This window comes from Heptranchias perlo, chromosome 16 (genome assembly GCF_035084215.1).
Source record: "Heptranchias perlo isolate sHepPer1 chromosome 16, sHepPer1.hap1, whole genome shotgun sequence".
Lineage (NCBI taxonomy): Eukaryota > Metazoa > Chordata > Chondrichthyes > Hexanchiformes > Hexanchidae > Heptranchias > Heptranchias perlo.
In genome coordinates, this window is record NC_090340.1 from 53,873,545 (window position 1) to 53,890,341 (window position 16,797).

The 16,797-nt window shown below is 41.0% G+C and overlaps 1 protein-coding gene across 2 annotated transcripts; it reads right to left on the reverse strand.

Annotated features, from left to right (window-relative positions):
- Window positions 1-1,491: 1,491 nt before the first annotated feature.
- Window positions 1,492-14,244, reverse strand: cox4i1 (cytochrome c oxidase subunit 4I1). Of its 2 annotated transcripts, none has more exons than XM_067998129.1 (5): window positions 14,140-14,244; window positions 7,993-8,072; window positions 5,754-5,918; window positions 2,681-2,812; window positions 1,492-1,748 (listed from the first exon to the last, which is right to left on the reverse strand). In XM_067998129.1, the coding sequence occupies exons 2-5, from the start codon at window positions 8,069-8,071 to the stop codon at window positions 1,612-1,614; spliced, it is 513 nt and encodes a 170-aa protein (XP_067854230.1). In that variant the 5' UTR covers window position 8,072; window positions 14,140-14,244; the 3' UTR covers window positions 1,492-1,611. The 2 variants fall into 2 exon arrangements, with proteins under 2 accessions (XP_067854230.1, XP_067854231.1); XM_067998130.1 differs by having other exon boundaries at window positions 5,754-5,921.
- Window positions 14,245-16,797: the final 2,553 nt, after the last annotated feature.

Here is a 16,797-nt window from a genome sequence, read left to right on the forward strand (position 1 = left end):
ACAAGACAATTTGCAGTTGAGAGTACTCTTCAGCAAGGCTAACATCCTACATAACAGAAAACTTTTTTTAAATCTCAAAATCACTTTAAATAGCAGTGATTAATATGTATAGCATGCAGAGTTAACTGGTTAAAGTTTAGCCCTCCATTTCCCAATGTTTTACCTTACTAATGGATTTACTGTTGTCATAGAGGTTCTATAGTCTCTTATAGTAGTGGTCCTGTAGGATCTGATACCCTTGGATTCTTCCAGTCTCAAATGCACGAGATCCTTCCATTAGCTTTTGGAAGTTTGGAAGTGACACCAATATTACCATTTGTTTTTATACCAAGCAAGAACTATATTAGAGTGAAGTGCAAGATAAAAGGGATTTAAATGGATAAAATACATTCAACATTGAACCCTTGACTTTCAAATGTAGAAATGCATAGTGTTAATGGGAATACAATGCGAGTTGCTTAAGACTGTTATTTGTACATGGGTAATTTGTTAGAATATGCTGTCCATTTCACCCCTTGGATGTCATAAAATTGGAAGGATTCATGCAGAAAGCAGATGAAAGCTATATAGGATCGCCTTAGAACATGCTTGATTTTTTTAAAATTCATTCTTGGGATATGGGTGCCACCGGCAAGGCCAGCATTTATTGCCTGTCCCTAATGGCCAGAGAAGTTGGTGGTGGGCCGCCGCCTTGATACAATCAAGTGGCCTGCTAGGCCACTTCCAAGAGAAGTCAAGAGTACACAATTGTATGCTGGGGCTCAGCTGTGATGTTCCTTGCAGCCAAGTAGCCTGCCAACACCTATGCAAGGTGTCAATGTCTTGAGAAGGGAGAAAATTGGTTAAGAAAAATCCTAGTCGTTACAAATCAAAAAGGTACCTCCAGTACACAAATTACGTTATACGCACACACATTCACCCAACCACTTCGATTTAGCCCATCTTCACTCCAACTCTTTAGAGCTTTAATGGTGATCTGCATCTTGGTCCTTGATCCTTCACTCATTATCTCAGTATGAAATAAATACATTACTTTATCAAATATGAACATGTTATAGATGCAACACTGCAATTACTTCAATTCCCTTGTACAATTTAGCAAAGAGAACAGGCAAACAACCTCCCTTTTCTGCAGCCTTTGCCAATGGGACTCTAAGCAGCCGCTAAAAGAGCTCAACTGACCCACTCCAATTTTCTATGCTTTCGGTAAGGAATTCTCTCTCCACCAAGATGCAGCGTTTTGTAGAAAATTATAGGATATACTTCAGTGCCCAATCCAGGAAACAGAGCATTGGCACATTGAGATAGGCCACGTGGAAGAACAGATCAAAACATTTGAACCAGTCAGTCCAAAAGCTGAACTGAACACTTTTTTAAAAAAAGTACCAGGGTGTGTCTGAATTTGTAGGTTCTGCATCCTCCTCCTTCCCCCCACCCCCACCAAAGTCAGAATTGGCTGCTTCACGAAAAAAATACAACCAGCAGATAAACTCACGTAAACCAGTATTTATTTTCAAATTTACAGATAACTCCAGACTGTAAGTCAACTTTCTAAACACACAAGCTCACATTTGAAATGTCAAATGAGTAACCATTAATTGCAATATACATTCATTTCTTCCACTTGTTATTTTCATAGTCCCATTGTGAAGCAACACCTTCAACTGGGTTCATCCTCATGTCCAGCATTCTCTTGGTCTGCTTAGCTTTCCATTCATCAGAGAAAGTATGAGGAATATCTCCAAATACTGTGGATAAGGGACACAGATTAGGTTATCTACATCAATTAACTTCTCCAGCTGGAATCTAATTCTTGAAAAGCTTTTCATCTTTTTAATGATATTAAAGTTAAATGAGCATGTTTGAGAAAGTTATGATGTCGATGTATATTTCCTCATCTTGGAGGCCTCGCCAGCTTAAGCTACAGTGCCTTAATCTTTTCTTATGGCAGCACCTTAATTTTTTTTATATATAGGTAACAGTTGCTTTTTTTTTTTAAAAAGTATATCTGTTGCTACATTGATGGAAAAGACCATAAACAGTTTCATAGAATATAAAATGTTGTCAGTTATTTTCAGGCTTCTGAATTCAATGACACAGGTTTGCTCACTTTAATGGACCTGGAAGTAAAAGCAAATCTTTGTCATTAATATGATACAGAACCATGAAGTTGTATCTTGCTAAACCACTCTTCTGGTTACTCATTCAGTTAAAGCACAGACAATGCACTGCAGCAACTCGCCAAGGCTTCTTCGACAGCACCTCCCAAACCCGCGACCTCTACCACCTAGAAGGACAAGAGCAGCAGGCGCATGGGAACACCACCACCTGCACGTTCCCCTCCAAGTCACACACCGTCCCAACTTGGAAATATATCGCCGTTCCTTCATTGTCGCTGGGTCAAAATCCTGGAACTCCCTTCCGAACAGCACTGTGGGAGAACCGTCACCAAACGGACTGCAGCGGTTCAAGAAGGCGGCTCACCACCACCTTCTCGAGGGCAATTAGGGATGGGCAATAAATGCTGGCCTCGCCAGCGACGCCCACATCCCGTGAACGAATATTAAAAAAATACAGGAGGTTGTGCTCCACATATATGTGTAGTGCGAACCAACATTTTCCCCCATTAAGATTTACATATTTAACTTTTTGTTTGTACAAACAAGTGTGTTCCACTCACCAAACATCCTCTGCCAGAAGACAATCAGTCCAGTAAAGCCAACCATAAAAAGGACTCCACCAGCAATAGTTTTCCATTCACTTGATGGCTTGTTCATCTCAGCAAAGCTATGGTGAAAGCGAATGCGATACACTGTGGAAATAAATTAAAACCATCTGAATAAGAAATGTTTAGTTTAGAAACTAAAAAAAAACTAACCTTAGAGCAGAGAAGATTAAGGGGAGATTTAATAGAAGTGCTCAAAATCATGAGTTTTAAGTAAGGAGAAACTGTTTCCAGTGGCAGAAACGTCAGTAACCAGAGGACACAGATTTAAGGTAATTGGCAAAAGAACCAGAGGAGAGATGAGGAGAAATGTTTTTAAACACAGCGAGTTGTTATGATCTGGAACGCACTGCCTGGAAGGACGGTGGAAGCAGATTCAATAGCTTTCAAAAGGGAATTGGATAAATACTTAAAAGGGGAAAAATTTGCAGGACTATGGGAAAAGAGCAGGGGAGTGGGATTAATTGGATAGCTCTTTCAAACAGCCGGCACAGGACCGATGGGCCAAATGGCCGGCTTCTGTGCTGTATCATTCTATGGATTCTATCTAGGTTTATAACCAAAAAGTAACAAAGTGTAGTTACATTGCTTGCTTCACAAAGTCTGTTCTGGAGGCTACATTTCATTCACATTGACCTGCCTGTTAGGAGCTATTTGGTTTGATTGCCAGGCTGCTAGAAAAATTTGCCATGCAATAGCAAGATGCTGTACTTCTAGGGAGGTATGGGGAAAGAACTGCACTTCGCCTCACAGCAAGAGCTCTTCTTGTTGTAGAATCAAGAAGCATCACCACAAGCACTGTGGAGCAATCCATGACCATCTCCCAATAAAAGAATTCATAGAACCAATTAACGCAGGGAAAGGGAGAAAGAACCTGGGAGAGAGGCAAAAAAAAATTAATTGCAGCAGATTTTATGAACAATTATGTGCAATTCAGCTGGCACACAATCAATTGTTTTAGAAAAGGGATAGAATGTAACCCAAAGTAATTTTCAATAACCAGTATATGGTGCACTTTAGAAAGACAAACAAGTCAGACGGAATCAAAAATTAAGATTCCAGAAAAATTATACAGCAAATTAGGTTTAACACTTGCAAACTTATCAGTACACAATTGAGTGATGAAAAACACTCAACTGAATATATTGGGGGCGGGGTGGGGGGCGGAGGGGAAAAAAGAGAAAGCTCAGGATAGTTGCCAAGATCTCATGCCTTCATGTTCCAAATTGGTCTGATGGGGAGTACATTACACTGATTTGGAGATATGCTTTTATGTTCAATATACGGCCTATCATGGCGTACATTAATGATTTGCAATTACTGTGGATAGTTGAAAGCTGCAACTTTGTTTAAATTGGACCTAATCTAACTTTTTTCAAGGAAGGGACAACGGTAATGAATGCTCCAGTTGTACTGCAGGTACTGCTCCGACACAAGGGCCACCAATAAAATGGTGCCAACTTGAGTTTGAGGTGCATTCAAGAAGTACATGCACCACCTGTGATGCACAGTGTCCACAGAAGGATTGTTTTAAGTTTAAAAATACTCAAGTGGCCTTTATTTTTCGAAGAGCAAAATAAGAAATATGAGAAGTGGGCCATACGGTCCCTCGAGCCTGCTCCGCCATTCAATAAGATCATGGCTGATCTTTGAACTCAACACCACTTTCCCGCCCAATCCCCATATCCTGTGATCCTCCAAAAATATAATCGATCTCAGCCTTGAATATACTCAACAACTGAGCATCCACAGCCCTCTGGGGTAGAGAATTCCAAATATTCATTACCCTCAGTGAAAAAATTCCTCCTCATCTCAGTTCTAAATGTCCAACAACCTTATCCTGAGACTATGTCCCCTAGTTCTAGACTTTCCAGCCAGTGGAAGCATCCTCTCAGCATCTACCCTGTCAAGCCCCTTCAAAATCTTATATATTTCAATGAGATCACCTCTCATGCTTCTAAACTCCAGACAGTATAGGCCCATTCTACTCAACGTTTCCTCATAGGACAACCCTCTCACCCCAGGAATTAATCTAGTGAACCTTCGTTGCACTGCCTCCAAGGCAGTGACTGCAAAGAGTTGACCGCCCCATCAGAAATTGCTCTGGCTGTCAGAGGCAGGTGACCAGAGCTTTATACATACATTTAAGTGCACAAATAGAGCTCTGACTTTTCGCACTCAGTGATGCAAATCACCTGTATGACTATAGTTATCCAGCTACAAAACATATAACCCCAATAACTTAGCAGATAAAGGCATTAACCTTGGGGCAATATTATGCCATTCAGATCAGTCACAGCCTTAATTCCCAGTCTGCTGACATTAGCAGACTTCAGCCAGGATAGCAGTTGGAAGTTGGGAAAAATCTACAATAAATATCAGGAAAGATTTTTTTTTTTAAAAAGGGTATGGGAAAAGGCAGCTCAAGTGGATTACTCTTTCAAACAGCTAGCACTGGTACAATGGGCTGAATGGCCTCCTTCTATGCTATAAAATTCTATGATTTTTTTCTACTAGAGTTCTTGTTTGATTACTATCCACTGAATCTTCCCAGGAACTGTATGGATGCCAGGTGAGACAGGATTGAACTCTGCTGTAATGACCTTCATAGTCAAATAGCCTGCCACTTACTTAGACTCGCACAAAGGGCCCCTTGGCTGAGGTACCAGGGTGTGGCTTGCACCCACTACACCGTTTCTCAGCACCTTCAGAAGAGGTGAGAAAATTGGCAAAACCACGTGCTTTTGATATTGCAGAATAACTGAGGCCCAAAATGTACTAGCCTGAGCTTTCACACATTTCTTGTTTCCAATCACATTAAGAAGCTGAGTAAATGGGTCCCTTCCTTTAGTATCAGGTAGTCGTGTACTGCATTTCCCTACTGAAGGCAGCTTAAGATTTATGCAGTTAAACCGTAGTTGAATGGAGGTAAGCCAGCCCTCTGCCCTCTCTCCCCCTGCCATCAAATCAGACAGGTCTGCATACAAGGTCAGCCGGGAGTTTACATGACATCACTTTGGTTACTTACACTGCAACTTATCTTCACGGGAAAGAGAAACCCAAGAACTTTTCTCCTTCTCCTTCAGGGACTTCTGCTCTCCAGACAAGTGTCCCACAAAGTCAATGGCTGGGAGGGGCTCATCTCTGCGATCATAGTAAGCTGAAAGTGAATAATCTTCAACTTTTGCAACACCTGCTGAAAGCCAATAGATTTCTCAATGATACATCAGCATACAATTAAATCAAACTCAAGCACACATACCCACAAAGGAAAAACGGTAATGAACATAATGATGATCATCGTGTGGGTGTTCTCTCTTATGTCTGGATTAATAGCTCAAATCTTGTTAAAATGTGCTGAAACCAGTTACTGATCATACAGGTCAGTGTTCTCATGATATGCGAGGAGTGATAAGCAAACACTACATGGCTACATATTAAACTGCTGATACATAATGTGGCTAGTGTAGCTTGCACTGTATCACTTTCTATCTATAACACTCCCTCCTAGAGTTTATGATCTTGGCAAAAATATTGTTAGCAGAAAAAAAGCTAACAATATTCTTACTAAGATCATCAACCCTAGTGCTTCTGATCTACATTTATGATTTAAATATTGATCTCAAATGTAGGCTGTCGAGTTTCCTTATGGCGCTAAATTGGAGAGAGGATGCAATTTACAGAAGGATTTAGATTGTCTATGGTGAATGAAATTTCACTCTGAAATGTAAAGTTTTCCACATTGTTCAAATGTATGTAAGTATACAATAAATGGAACTGAACTGGCAGAGAGGCACCTAGGAAGAGACTTGGAGCAATGGGAGACCCATCACTTTCAATGTCTGGACAATGCGGAAAAGCAGTCGAAGCAGAGTGCTGGAATATATAGGCAGAACAGTAGAGTACAACTCGCCAGAGGATGTACTAATACTGTACAATGCATGTCCGACCACAGTTGTAGTGCTGTATTCAATTCTGTGCATTGCACTAACGAAAGCATTGCAGCGTACAAGCATTGTTAAAGGTGCATAAAAGAACAAGACTGATTGCAATTGTAAAGGTGATAAGCTAGGTGTAATGACTAGAGATGCTCAAGTGCTACAGTCTAGAATAAAGACCGTTAAGAAGGACCTCACCAAGTTGTATGAAAGATTAAATGGTGCAAGTAAGAAACCCAGAACATTACCTCAAATTGAGTCAGGAAAGTAGAATTTGATGACAAACTTAAATTAGTTAAAAGATGATTTAAAATTGGCATTTGGAAAAGCTGATTTGAACATTTGGATTAATCTGACTGGTGAGGTAGTAGAGGCAAAGCTATTGCAGACACTCTAAATGCAGATGGATACTACAATAGGAGTTTTAGGGTACTTACAGGAGAGATGAGCTCAATGGCCTTTCTCATCCTTGACTTTTATAAATAGCACCACTATTAAATCTATGGAGCAATCTCTATGCCTATTTTTAAGCACAAGCACTAAGGGGCAAATTTACATGCGAGACTCGTATTATTTATAGGACCTATTTAGGATTAGGGATGCGATCTGTGCATGCAGTAAGAATTAAGAGGTGTTAACGCTACTGTAGGTTGTATTCTCAGTGCCAGATGACAATAAATATAGTGAGGCTCCCAATCAATGTTTCTGCTACAAAGAGCATTCATGTTACCTTTTGGAAATCAAACTGCCCTTCAAATTTAGCACTTTCACCCCAACTTTTAGCATAGCAATTATTCACCACCAGAGGCTATAGCAAAGTACTAACAACCAGTACACAAAGCTGAACAAAAGTTCTGACTCTGAAGTTAAATTAGATAAGCATATCTATCATTGAACCAGTCTCTGGGCAAAAGACTCCTTGTTTTAATTTAGACATCATCCTCGAAGGGTGAAGACATAGAAATGTCTTGACTGATTTTGGTGCATAAACACTTCAAATATTTAATTATGGAACTACTCCATCACTGAAAGTGGGGTGAAGAGGCATTATGAATAGTTTCAATTTACCATCTAGAAATTCAGTGAAATAAAATATTTAAAAACTAACAGTGCCTGAGTGTCACATTATGTCATTAAAACCAAATAAAGATTGAAAATTGATTCATTACATGAACATCCCATACTGTATTAGTCCTACAACAGGACTAAGAACCAGCAATGCAGGTACTGATAAAGCTTCAGAACATGCATCAATACTGGACCAACATTCCCACTAACTCAGCTCTAGAATTGAGAGCATCTAGCCACAGATAATCATTTCCAACTCACCAGGTCCATGGCCTCGCATGCAAACAGAAGTAGAAAGTGCACGCTTGGTGACTAAGCTCAGAGCCCTTGAAGTCAACATCCTGCAATGATTTTACAAAGCACATTTATCAGATCCTAGCTTTTGTTGTCAGTAACATAGCTAGAATGTATTTATAAAGTGAAAATCTAAAATACGAATCCCGCACAGCATTTGGTAGAGGGTGCAGATACCAATGTTTTGATGATTCAAGAGCTAGGCCAAAGTTCGAATGCAATCACCTTCAAAAAAAAGTTAAAGGGCAAGATTAAGAAATGAACAGCCATTAGTAAAACCAAAGGTGGATTGATCAGATTAACCCAGTCACCTGTAGAGCTGCTTTGATCAAAAATACAGGTCTGCAAACAGATCTTTTAAGCATCTTCCTTAGAAGTTGTTATAACTGGAGTTATCAAAATTCATTTAACATTTATCCATTTCTCAATCTCAAGAGGTAAAGTTTACTGAATAGTGTTATAAGTAATAAAATGCACAGTGGGACCTCAGAAAATGAACATTCCCCTGACTAGCCTTCCTTCTCAGTTCAGTGAGGGGTCCTCGATGCCAATACTGTAGACTGCTAAAGCTCGTCACACAGCAAAGTAAAAGCTATGTGCAAAGTATACAAAAATGGCACCTGCATAAGCATTCAGATTATAAAAGTAAATTCCTGCAATGTACTGGTATATTAGCAGTAAGGCTGACAGAACAGTACCCAGTGTGAACTATATATGGTCATTACCTTGCAGGGTCATTTTAGAAGCACATATACAGGAGAAATTTAAATTATATTCTGACATTTCTACTAAACCTAGTTAAGTTTCCACACTCAGACTATTTCTTCATAAGATCTACTGCAATTAGTACAATGATTCCATCATGTGGTTTCACGTCCCTGTATTGATTCACGTGCAATCAGTACAGGTCATTTGAAATGATACTTGAAGTTCACACATTATAAGTTGACTAGACCACAGGACACCACCTATAAACTGTTACCCTAAATGATCCTGTAAAAAAATATTCCACTGTGGTATAGGGTGACAATACAAAATTCAGTCACAGAAAGGGGAGGAAATGCACTCTAGCAATAAAACAAATAAGTAAAGATGGCAGGAAGTGCATGACAGGGTGAAGCAAATATCTGGAATTGAGTTGGCTATTTAAGTTTAGGGAGACAATTTATCCTCATGAAACTACCAACTTCAGACAGACGGCTATAGCAAGGATCCAGCCAGGCTGTACTCCATTTGCAATGCCTGGAACTGCAATTCGCCTGTCCAACAGGCTGAATGGCCTACTGCTGTTTCTATGTTCCTACCAAGGGCTGTTGTAGAACTGCACTGCAGCTTAAGTCACCACCTTCAGAATCTGTGGAAAAGTTTGGACTGAATACAATGGATGCTACTCACCTATTAAAGTAAAATAAAATTGACCCTTCTGCATCACTGCAGTTGAAGTCATATGATACACCAGCCAAAAAATAAAAGTGCATAAAACTCCATGACTCCCAATTATATAATGCTGGAGTGCACTTAAAGATTCAAAATACTTTGATAAATTCTTCAAACCTTGCTATCATGGTTTATGACATCAGAACCCCAAATTATTGTCACAATAAACTCCAACGTATACCTTAACCTATGCAGCTATACTAAAAGTGAAATCAGGTAGGCAAAACAAATCAACTTGCAAATACTGGCACTGTTAAATATTCTGTGCACAGAAACACTGTTGACATCAAATTAACCTCGGTCAACCATTTTTTAAAAATAAGATGTACATCCATTTCAGAGGGGTAGTATATTAGAAAATTAAACATGGAAACATGCAATTCATCTCTTCATAAAAACCCAAGTTGTAGACAAGAAAAAGTACATTTGGCTCAGTCTCTTCTTTCAAGTAAACCACAAATTTCGCAGTAATGTATTCTTCCTGACTTTACCAGTTAACATTTTCAAGAAGAGAAAGGTAATTGAATTACAATCTCTACATCATTTAAGTGTGTTCAGTTGGGCTCCAGGCAACATTAGATTTAGATTCCTGGGGCATTGGGACCGGTTCTAGGAGAGGTGGGGCCTGTACAAGCCGGACGGGCACCTCAACAGGGCCGGGACCAATATCCTCGCGGGGAGGTTTGCTAGTGCTGTTGGGGGGGGGGGGGGGGGGGGGAGGTGGGTGTTTAAACTAGATTGGCAGGGGGATGGGAACCTGAGTGTAGATTCAGAAAGGAGAGAAGCAGAGCTGGAAATGGAAGGCAGAAAATTAGTAAGTGAGTTTGGAAGGCAGAGGCAACAAAGGTTAAACACTAGACAACAAAGAAGTTTGGCAGTGCTTAATGGTATATACCTCAATGCAAGGAGTACAGTGAATAAGGCAGATGGACTAAGGGCACAGATAGACATGTGGAAGTTTGATACCTTAGCTATTACTGAAACATGGCTTAAAGAGGGGCAGGAATGGCAGCTCAACATTCCTGGTTACAGGGTTTTCAGATGAGATAGAGGGGGATAAAAAAGGAAGGGTGGTGGCAATATTGGTTAAAGAAACAGTTATGGCTGTGAGGAGGGATGATATTTAGAAGGATCAAATGAGGCCATATGGGTTGAGCTAAAGAACAAAAAAGGGGCAGTCACACTTCTGGGAGTGTACTATAGACCCCCAAACAATCAGAGGGAGATAGAAGAGCAAATACGTAGGCAAATTTCTGAGACGTACAAAAACAATAGGGCAGTAATAGTAGGGGATTTCAACTACCCTAATATTAACTGGGATACAATCAGTGCAAAAGGTAAAAAGGGCTCAGAATTATTAAATTGCATTAAGAACTTTTTTAGCCAGTACGTAGCAAGTCCAACAAGAGAGGGGGGGGGGGCAGTTCTGGATTTAGTTTTAGGGAATGAAGCTGGGCAGGTGGAAGGAGCATCACTGGGAGAGCATTTTGGTGGTAGTGATCTAAATTCAGTCAGATTTAGCATAGTTATGGAAAAGGACAAAGATAGAACAGGAGTAAAAGTTCTCAATTGGGAAAAGGTCAATTTTACTAAGCTGAGAAGTGATTTAGCAAAAGTAGACTGGAAACAACCTGAAGGTAAATCAGTGTCAGAGCAGTGGGTGGCATTCAAGGAGTTCAAAGTAAACATGTTCCCACAAAGAAGAAGGGTGGGACTGCCAAATCTAGAGCCCCCTGGATGACAAGGAGCATACAGGATAAGATAGACACAGAGAGCTCAATGCTGCAGAAAGCCTAGAGGAGTATAGAAAGTGCAGGGGTAAAATTAAAAAGGAAATTAGGAAAGCAAAGAGTGAGCATGAAAAAATACTGGCAAGTAAAATTAAGGAAAACCCAAAAATGTTTTATAAATACATAAAAGGACAAGAGGATAACTAAGGAAAGAGTAGGGCGTATTAGAGACCAAAAAGGTAATCTACGCGTAGAGGCGGAAGATGTGGGTTCTTAATGAATACTTTGCGTCTGTCTTCACAAAAGAGAGGGACAATGCAGAGATTGTTGTTAAGGAGGAGTGTGAAATATTGGATGGGATAAACATAGTGAGAAAGGAAGTATTAAAGGGTTTAGCATCTTTGAAAGTAGATAAATCACCAGGCCTAGATGAAACATATCCCAGGCTGTTAAGAGAAACAAGGGAGGAAATAGAGGCTCTGACCATCATTTTCCAATCCTCCCTGGCTACAGGCATGGTGCCGGAGGATTGGAGGACAGCTAACGTTGTACTGTTTAAAAAGGGAGAAAAAGATTGGCCTATAATTACTCGGTCTGTCAGTCTAACCTTGGTGGTGGGCAAATTATTGGAATATATTCTGAGGGACAGCATAAATCGTCATTTAGAAAGGCACAGGTTAATCAAGGACAGTCAGCATGGATTTGTTACGGGAAGGTAGTGTCTGACTAACTTGATTGAATTTTTTGAGGTGGTAACAAAGGTCAATGAGGGTAACGCATTTGATGTAGTGTACATGAATTTCAGCAAGGCTTTTGACAAGGTCCCACACGGCAGACTGATCAAAAAAGTAAAAGCCCATGGGATTCAAGGGAAAGTGGCTAGTTGGATCCAAACTTGGCTCAGTGGCAGGAAGCAAAGGGTAATGATTGAACAGGTGTTTTTGCAACTGGAAGGCTGTTTCCAGTGGGTCCCACAAGGCTCAATACTAGGTCTTGCTTTTTGTGGTATATTAATGATTTGGACTTGAATGTGGGGGGCTTGATCAAGAAGTTTGCAGATGATACAAAAATTGGCCGTGTGGTTGATAGTGAGGAGGAAAGCTGTAGACTGCAGGAAGATATCAATGGACTGGTCAGGTGGGCAGAAAGTGGTAAATGGAATTCAATCCAGAGAAGTGTGATGTAATGAATTTGGGGAGGGCAAACAAGGCAAGGGAATACACAATAAATGGGAGGATACTGAGAGGTGTAGAGGAACAAAGGGACCTTGCAGTGTATGTCCACAGATCCCTGAAGGTAGGACAGGTAGATAAGGTGGTTAAAAAGCCATACTGGATACTTTCCTTTATTAGCCAAGGCACAGAATATAAGAGTAGGGAGGTTATGCTAGAACTGTGTAAAGCATTGGTTAGGCCACAGCCTACAGTTGCGCACAGTTCTGGTCACCACATTACAGGAAAGATGTGACTGCATTAGAGAGGGTACAGGAGATTTACAAAGATGTTGCCAGGGCTTGAGAATTTTAGCTAAGAGAAAAGATTGGATAGGCTGGGGTTGTTTTCTTTGGAACAAAGGAGGCGGAGGGGAGATTTAATTGAGGTATATAAAATTATGACGGGACTAGAGTGGACAGGGAGGACCTATTTCCCTTAGCAGAGGGGTCAGTGACCAGGGGGCATAGACTTAAAGTAATTGGGAGAAGGATTAGAGGGGAGCTGAGGATAATTTTTTTCACCCGGAGGGTGGTGGGGGTCTGGAACTCACTGCCTGAAAGGGTGGTAGAGGCAAAAACCCTCAACTCATTTAAAAAGTACTTGGATGTGCACTTGAAGTGCTGTAACCTACAGGGCTATGGACCAAGTGGGATTAAGCTGGATAGCTCTTTTTCGGCCAGCACGGACACAATAAATAACTTTTCTAAAATAAGATTCTAACATTCCTAGTGTTCAGGCACACTTTCATTTAAAATAAAGTTTGCACAATTCTGCAACTCTCAACCATTTTGACCAATCAATAAACCAGTTCTCTGTAGGTAACTTGACACATTAGAATTCTGTGTATTCATTGTTTTTGCAGCATAACATCTAATGGAACTCAGTTTCTTCACCAGGAACCTTTGTTTCCTCAAAACCGCTTCAGCAGATTTTCACGACCTCAGTCAATAAAAATCAATATTTCTTTTTCTATCACCAAGTTTCAAGAAAATGCAATAAACTTTGCGCATTAAAAGCAAAGCACGGAGATAAAAACGTTTTAAGATTTAAGAATGGGCCCCGAGGCTTAACGTAGCTCTTTCTGCATGAAAACGATGCCATTTCCAGTTTTAATTCCAGCCAAATTAGTTCAACATTTTTTTTTTTTGCCGCGATTAAAGAAATGTTATTTCCTGTTTTTTGCAGGGCGGGTGAGACCAGCTCACTCACCCGACCCATTAGGGCCAGAGGCAGGGGACCCAACCACTCAGGCAGGCAGAGAGCGCGGCGGGTAACCTTCCCCCCCCCCCTCCCCCTCTCTCCCCCCTCACAGTCCAAGGGGCTTCAAACCTCAAGAACACACCGCTTCCCCTTAGGAGGCTGCGCGCCACTGCAGTCGAAGCTCAAGACATTGCCCAAGGTCAGGACGCCTTGGGTGCGGCCTTTGGCGCACTGAGAGCCGGCTGGCAACGGGGGGATAGATAAGGGGGGGGAGACACCGCCTGGTTTCAAAATGAAACGCTGCAGACCACGTCCGAGATCGGCCCGAACAACGAGGTCAACCGGTCCCCGGTGCACGACGGAAGGCCTCAAAAACAAAAATAAACCCCGGCTCAATGCCACCGGATACGCCTCCGCCTCCGAGCTACCAGCCGGCGGGCGGGCGGGCGGGCGGGCGGCCATCACACGCTCAGGCCCTCGCTATGCGGGTTTACTGACTGTGGGTCTATCACGGGTCAAGGACACGCACTCACTTCACTCGGAGACGATCCGCACCTGACAGCCGCTGCCCGAGAGAGGGGAAAGCGGAAGTAGCGCCACTACAACCGGAAGCGAGCGTCCCCCTCCGCGCAAAGCACCTCGGGAAAACCGTATCCGCTGGCAACCAACTGATTCTTTCCCCCGATCAGTCCCCGTTGACTGAGGATCGGCGGCGCCTCTCCCGCTCAATACCTTTTTTTTTTATTCAGGCCCTCTTTTATAAGAAGCGGGGAGGGTCAGGGTGTTACTTTATTTTTTTTAAACACGAATCAGAATCAAACAAAGTCAAATGATAATTTTATTATACTGATCAAGGATGAGAACCTTGTATCTGCTCATACGGGCTGTATATGGGTCTCAGTGTAGAATATTTTCATACAGGCTGTATATGGGTCTCAGTGTAGAATATTTTCATACAGGCTGTATATGGGTCTCTAGAATATTTTCATACGGGCTGTATATGGGTCTCTAGAATATTTTCATACAGGCTGTATATGGGTCTCTAGAATATTTTCATACAGGCTGTATATGGGTCTCTAGAATATTTTCATACAGGCTGTATATGGGTCTCTAGAATATTTTCATACGGGCTGTATATGGGTCTCTAGAATATTTTCATACGGGCTGTATATGGGTCTCAGTGTAGAATATTTTCATACAGACTGTATATGGGTCTCTAGAATATTTTCATACAGGCTGTATATGGGTCCAGTGTAGAATATTTTCATACAGGCTGTATATGGGTCTCAGAATAGAATGTCTACTCATACAGGCTGCATATGAGATTCAGTATAGAATATCTACTCATACTGGTTGTATAGGAGACTCTGTGGAATATCTTCTCATATGGGCTGTATAGGAGACTCTATGATGTGGAGATGCCGGTGATGGACTGGGGTTGACAAATGTAAATAATCTTACAACACCACAAGCTTGTGATTTTCAAATAAAATTGTTGGACTATAACTTGGTGTTGTAAGATTGTTTACATAGGAGACTCTAGAACTAGCTTCTCATACAGACTATATATGGTCTTCATTACAGAATATCTACTCATATAGGCTGCATATGAGACTCAGTGTAGAATATCTTCTCAAACAAGCTGTATATGGGTCTTAGTATAGAATATCTTCATACAGGCTGTATATGGGTCTCAGTATAGAATATCTACTGATACAGGCTGTATATGGACAAGGGACAAACAAATGTGAAAATACTTAACTGGAGGAGGGCTAATTTCACTGAGTTAAAAAGGGATCTTGCCCAGGTGGATTGGAATCAAAAATTGGTAGGCAGAACAGTATTTGAATAATGGGAGCACACACATTCCTATGAGAGGGAAAGGAAAAGCATCCAAAACTAGAGCTCCCTGGATAACTAAAGCTATAGTGATTAAAATGAAACAGAAAAAGGATGCTTATGACGAATGTAAGGTTCACAATACAGTAGAGATCCAGGCTGAATACAGAAAGTACTGAGGAGATCCAGAAAGGGGAATAAGAGGGGCAAAGAGAGTATGAAATTAGATTAGCAACTAACAATAAAAGGGAACATATAAATAGTAAAAGGGTAGTCAAAGGAAGGGTGGCACCGATTAGGGACAAAAAAGGAGATCTTGTGGAGGCAAAGGACATGGCTGAGGTACCAAATGAATACTTCACATCCATTTTCACTAGAGAAGAGGGTGCTGTCATTGTAGCAGTAAAGGAGGAGTTAGTAGCGATATTGGTTAGGATAAAAATAGATAAAGAGAAGATAATTAAATGATTGGCAGTGTTCAAAGTAGAAAAGTCACCTGGTCCAGATGGGATGCATCCTAGGTTACTGAGGGTGGAAATTGCGGAGGCTCTGGCCACAATCTTCCAATCCTCCTTAGACATGGGGACGGTGCCGGAGGACTGAAGGATTGCAAATATTATACCCCTGTTCAAAAAAGGGGAGAGTGATAAGCCGGGCAATTACAGGCCAGTCAGCCTAATGTTGGTGGGGGAAACTTTTAGAGACAATAATACGGGACAAAATTAATTGGCACTTGAAAAAGTATGGGCTAATAAATGAAAGTCAGCACGTATTTGTTGAAGGAAAATCGTGTTTGACTAACTTGATTAAGTTCTTTGACGAATTAACAGAGAGAGTTGAAATGGACTTTCAAAAAGCATTTGATAAAGTACCACATTAATTTAAAGCCCATGGGATTAAAGGGACAGTGGCAGTGTGGATACAAAATTGGCTAAGGGACAGAAAGCAGAGAGTAGTGGTGAATGGTTGTTTTTCAGACTTGAGGGACGTATACAGTGGTGTTCCCCAGGTGTCAGTATTAGGATCACTGCTCTTTTTGATATATATTAATGACCTGGACTTGGGTATAGAGGGTATAGTTTCAAAGTTTGCAGATGACACAAAACTCGGAAATGTAGTAAACAATGTGGAGGATAGTAACAGACTTCAGGGGGACATAGACTGGTGAAATGGGCAGACACATGGGAGATGAAATTTAACGCAGAAAAATGTGAAGTGATGCAATGAGGAGAGGCAATATAAACTAAATGGTACAATTTTAAAGGGGGCATACGTACACAATTCTTTGAAGGTGGCAGGACAATTTGAGAAGGCTGTTAAAAAAGCATAGGGGATCCTGGGCTTTATTAATA